The following is a 6000-nucleotide window of genomic DNA, read 5'->3' as shown; positions in this document are numbered from 1 at the left end:
AGAGGAAACAATTGCTCATTGGAACACAAGATGGTGATAAGAATAGGGCATAAGTTATTACAAACGAGAGTAGTGACATTCACATTGGTAATTATAGAGGAAGCATGCACCTATTTTGAAAAGTTAAATAAAGATTAAACGTAATGTGACCAAGTTTTACAATATCACACAAAATGACTAGAATAATGCCAGCAAGTAAAGACATTTCCATTCAAAGCTAGGTAAATATAGAAAACTGAAAATATAGCAATTCATTTTACTGAAATAGATGCTTCAGACATACATTAACAATGTACATCTGACCATACCTACCATACCTACCATACCTACCATACCTACAGCCTGGCCCTCTTACAAACCTTCACCTCTACCTCATCATCCTCATCTCTCTTTCTCTTCCTGTCCACCATCTTGTTCAGGGGTCCAGGTCTCCTGCTAGGGACTGGAAGTGGCACTCCTTGGTGGCTTGGGCTGGTCAGACTGCAGGACACATCACACTGGCTCAGGTTGGTGAAGCTGCTCACTGGGCTGACAGGGAGAGATGTGGTGCTTGAGGTCAGTCTTGGTCCATACTGAAAAGGGTCAGAGATGTTACAGAACCAGAAGTCTTTGTAAACTGTAGCTGAGAGGGTGAAGCCATCTGGGAAACCTGACATGACTGATTCCAGGGATCTGCTAGGTGTGGGCCCATAGTTCAAGCAGGTGGTGCTGGAAGATGGGGAGGGAAGAAGATCATTGTGGAATTCCTCAGAATTCTTGAAAAGGGTAGAAGAGCTGGGGAAGGGGTCAGTAAGACTGATGGAACTCAGGCTGGTCAGGCTGGAGCTGGTGCTGGCTGGGAGAGACTCATCACTTGGACTGACAGGCCAGATATCTGAAGTGGCTGATAGAAATGTTGATGCAAGATCAGGGGTGTCAAAGAATGAAGTAAATCTGGGACATTCTGGATAAAGGAAGGAGTCGTGGTTTTCTTGTAACTTGCCAATGGGGCTGTTGGGGCTGTTACTTCCAAACATGGATAATCTAGGGGTAGGGTTAGTGGGGCTGATGGACCTTCTTGTGGCAATGGAGGGGATGGCAGCATCAGTCCAAGTTGTGTGGGGGTAGAGACAGGTACAGCGAGGCTGAAAGTCATCAAGGCTCACCCAACTCTCATTGGGACACAACATCTTGTGGTTCTGAAGTGTGTTAAAGATTAATTTTATTAATTAGAAGTGAATTTTACTAAAAAAAATCAAGAGACATGTATTTAAAAATAATATACTTTTAATGTTATTGGTTTATTTTAAAAGAAATTTCAAGTGATGTGTTATTGTCTACGCCTTTGAAGTTTTAAGAAGGACAGTGTCTAATAGTAATGCCTAAATCACTTGAATTACCTTCACAGTAAACACTCTTGCACCAACTCAAGATTATAATAGAGTACTCAACTCCAGACTCAAGTCTCACAAGGGAAATCTGTCAAATAAAATACATGCATGTATGAACATGTGACTGTGAAATAAATTAATCAGTAAATGACTGGATTATTTTTCAGTAACTGATTCATTTCAACCTCAAACCTTTTACGTGCCTCATTCTCACATTAGGCATTTGTCACTATAATGTCAAGGTAGGTCTAGCAATGATAGATCTACACTAACCAGGCCTTGTGTTAATAAATAGTATTATATACATGATGAACATGAGTTGGCAGGATAGATAAAGACCAAATTAAAACTCGAATCTAGTTTTTCATTACTTAATTACTGACATAGGACAGTCCGCCAACCAAAAGAAATGGGGAAGACATACACTGATGCTACAAAGATAGACGTAGGGCCAAGTATCGCTGTCAAGATGTAGTAACAGATCAATTGGAAAAGAATAACATATTATTCTTCCTTACGATATACAAAGAAAGGGACGGTCAAACTACATTTTATCCAACTAGAAGCCCTGCACTTTTCTTATGTGCAATCGGGATTACTAAATGTGTTTTGAATGCTGCACGCTTATTCCCTAGATTCATATTTCTATCATGTAGACTCAAACATCCGGGTAGAAATAGTGTTATAACCCCAGGCGGCCGGTTGACCTGCGTCTTACGGTAAAGGATGTATGTAGAAGTTTACATTACATGGACATTTAGTCATTACAATGTGAGTTCTGGTGGGTCTAGAATGGACATTTTGGCTGTTGTCAAGGATTACTTGTTATGTTTAAATTGACAACAAAGGTAAATCTGGGAGATTTTAAGCAACAGAAGACTACATCTACACAGGAAATACGTTTAATTACCTTACTGTGGTAAGAGGAAAGTACAGGAACTCAAATATGTCGAAGAAACTTTCAAAAAAGCAGAGGTGTGATAGCAATGATACGCTTCGGTAAACGAAGATTCGTAAGAGCCGGGCTTGAACTTGGCAACCGTTACCCTAGCAACACCGGAATTAACGTTTATTTTTAAGACAATCTTAAGTGAATGAATGAAATATTCGGAATAACAACAAAGTGAAATTCCCCGAAAATACAAATGTAATACATGTATATGGAAAACTTACCCTTTCCTAAATATAATTCGTAAAAGGGAGCTTACTCTGAAAGTTATAACGTGTTATCTCCCTTTGCAATACCGCTAAACGCGAAAGTCAGTTTTATTTTGAAAAGGAGCTCTAATTTGCTTGTCCGTTTTCACACCCATAAGATGTACTAAGATGTAAAAGCGCAATAATACGATCATTACCTACCTATATGTAGATTAGACAAGTATTTATCTCCAAATGAAAACCACAATAAAAACAACAAATACAAATACATCTTGCAAGGGTACACACTACATTGTTATTTGGTTCTATCGTCAGAGCTTTTCTCATTATTGTTGTAAATCTCAACATCTTTGATATATTTTCATGAAAGACTGTGCAACATTGCTGATGCATATAAGTGAATAGTTATGTAAGTGACATTGTGCAAAACTGTTGAAATATCTATCTATACGTCTGTGGTCTATTGAAAATAGAATGAGGTGTACAATGACATCAAATGTGCACTAATTACACAAATAAGACATCGCTCATTATTTTTAAGGAATGGAGAGTTACAAGAACATTTCCCTACTTAAAATAGATCCCTACTTTTACACTTTCACATAGTCTGTCTCCCTGACACTAGAGAATAAATATATAAACGGGGTTCAACTTAAGTCTGGAATGATTTGACAGGTCTACATTGCCTGTTAAAGGTAAAAGGTTTATCTAATTGCTTTAACTATGAACATTGTCTGTCTCCCAGACCCTAGAGAATAAATTTAAAAAGTCCAACTCAAGTAAAGAATGATTCTACATTGCCTCAGCTATGTTTATCTGATGTTTCTCTCGTTAAAAGTGTTGCAAACGACTTTAAAGTTGAACATTGTTATATGTAACCAACTGTAACGCAACATTATATGCATATAATATTTTTTTGGATTTAAAGATTATGCAAATATTTGAAAATATTCAAAAGTTAACTTCAGACCGTACTGTCAAATCAAACGTCCTCAAATCAAATAGTGCAAGTTCGAATCCCGCTGGCGACACATGTTTTCCGACAACAACAAATAATTCTGTTGCAAGTGTAAATCATTTGAAACGTTGTTTCCAGACAATGTATAATTGACAACGAACTCTCCTTTCCTGGAATTACCCAACAACATACATCCTACATGGATCATCTTCCCGAGGCAAGAGAGTTAACTGACTTCAAAAGTCCAACTAGGCTGGAATTACTGTGATAAAACGGGTCTTACGTCGCGAAATGCATCAAATCACGTGAGCACCTTGATTAAAAACATGAGAAGATTTTGAAAATATCTCCTGACAACGAGTTGGTGGTGCACATGCTTTGCAAATCCTGCAATCGATCGAAATCTGCACGACAGTTTACGAACCGGATTTCAATTTCGGTGAGCGATTTTGATTGGACTATGCATAGACTCGTTAGTCCAGCCAAAATGTAACTCCATAATACCAGCCTAGTTCGGCAAGGGTGGAAACTGGACTTTTATAGTCAGTTATAGATATTGATTATCGATCAGATCGTCCTGACCGGGCGCAACCATTTTGTGTGAAGCAAACGCAAGTGATACGAGAGGTGGAATCTGATTGGTCCTTAGGAGAGACTTAGAACGGACATAATTGGTAATAGCCACTGGTGGGGCTACGATCTAGCCCAGTAATTCCAGCCTAGTTCGGCAAGGGTGGAAACTGGACTTTTAAAGTCCGTTAACTCTCTTGCCTCGGGAAGATGATCCATGTAGGATGTATGTTGTTGGGTGGTCGAGTGTTGTGATATTTCTACACTTCAATATGTTTGAAGTTATCTTTATCAGACCATCCAATATGTCCAGTTGAGTTTGAAGTGTTTAGAATCAGTGTGACTTTGTTATCACATAGTGGGGACATCCATCTGACGCAGCCAAGAGAATACCACACCAGACGTTATCCTGTAATCTGGACTGAATGCAAAATTGTATGATTACTGTAAACATGGTAAACAATGAAATATTCTCAATGAACAATTGATTGTAGCTATATAATGTAATCAATAAAATTACAGCATATTTATCATTGCAGCCAGTTTGTATTTGAGGGCCTGTAGGGAAGTCTAGGCCACATTGGTTTTGTTTTCCCATATGGGTACTATGTGTGAGCACGAGTCGCACAATCGTCTATGGCACCGCAATTTGCTGTAAAGAGTTGACTTGCACACTAGGAACCTATCCAAGGGGTTTGAATCATGGTTCGCTCCTAATGATATGTTTCTAGGTTTGTCAGCACCATACCCATGTTCGTGCGTTTTATCAAACTGGAAAACGTCTTAGCACTATATGACAACAGGCTTTCCTCCCACTTTGAGCTGACACTTGATATAGCTGGACTACTGTTAAAAACGGTATAAGTAACAACTCACTCACTATGTGTAAAGCCCATTCCTAGTGTCTACCATGGTATAGCAGGAATATTGCTAAAAGCTGTGTGATACTTCATCAATGGAAGTAAATGAAATAGGATCAGACACACCAGAGTGCAGCGATGGTTTCAAGCCACTATTAGCATTATTCCAGCCATTACCATTACTGCTTCATACAATTACCATTGATATTAATTATCTTATGATGTATCTTATGATCCGTTATGATGTAATATTGCGAAGTGTACCATAAAATAACATTCCCCACGCACGGAAACTCACTCATTCACTGATACACTCACTCATTAGCGTTTCAATGCCCTGGCCGCTTCATACCAAGAGCTGTTGGACGATGGTGCTTTTTGTTACTGCTCAGCATTAAGAGGATAAAACAAGAACTGGCCAAATATGGAATTAGACACAACAACAAAAGACGCAGGCACCCACACACTCACTCACTCACTGATACCCTCACTCACTCATTAGCGTTTCAATGCCCTGGCCGCTTCATACCAAGAGATGTTGGACGTTGGTGCTTGTTACTGTTCAGCATTAGAAGATACAACAAGAACTGGCCGGGTGGGAGTCAGTATAATGTGTCTGAGTTGGGAATCCATGTAGAACTGCGTCATGGTTTCTCAGTATAAGCACACGGTCGCTATGAGAGTGAAAGACTTTGCACCCCACCTCATCTCACTCTCACTTGACACAGATGAAATTGTTACAGACACAATATTGTGTCTATTACAGACACAGATGATTGTAGTCCTTTGTGTTCGCCACAGCGTCCTTGTTGGGGTTCTATATGAATTGCTCAGCTTATGGATCCGATGGGCTATAATTACACAAATGTGGAATAAGACCAAAAAATTGAGAGTTATTTTCTTCTCCTCTACGTCTGCTGATTACTCAACTTAAAGAATGTTGACAGGATCCGGGGACGAACAGGTCTTAAGCAACCCATACATGCCGTAAAAGGCGACTTCGCTTGTCGTAAGAGGCGACTAACGGGATCCGGTGGTCAGGCTCTCTGACTTGGTTGATCGTATCCCAATTGCGGAGATCGAT

General features: G+C 39.5%; 1 protein-coding gene across 1 annotated transcript; it reads right to left on the bottom strand.

The window, feature by feature from the left end:
• Positions 1-335: 335 nt before the first annotated feature.
• LOC139478913 (uncharacterized) lies at positions 336-1169 on the bottom strand. Its single transcript, XM_071261602.1, has one exon. It carries the CDS (start codon positions 1167-1169, stop codon positions 336-338), a length of 834 nt encoding a protein of 277 aa, XP_071117703.1.
• Between the last annotated feature and the right edge of the window lie 4831 nt (positions 1170-6000).

Source organism: Haliotis cracherodii, unplaced genomic scaffold (assembly GCF_022045235.1).
Source record: "Haliotis cracherodii isolate W230 unplaced genomic scaffold, xgHalCrac1.p SCAF_1, whole genome shotgun sequence".
Lineage (NCBI taxonomy): Eukaryota > Metazoa > Mollusca > Gastropoda > Lepetellida > Haliotidae > Haliotis > Haliotis cracherodii.
Note: the sequence above shows the minus strand (reverse complement) of the source record. Positions and strands in the feature narration are given on the sequence as shown.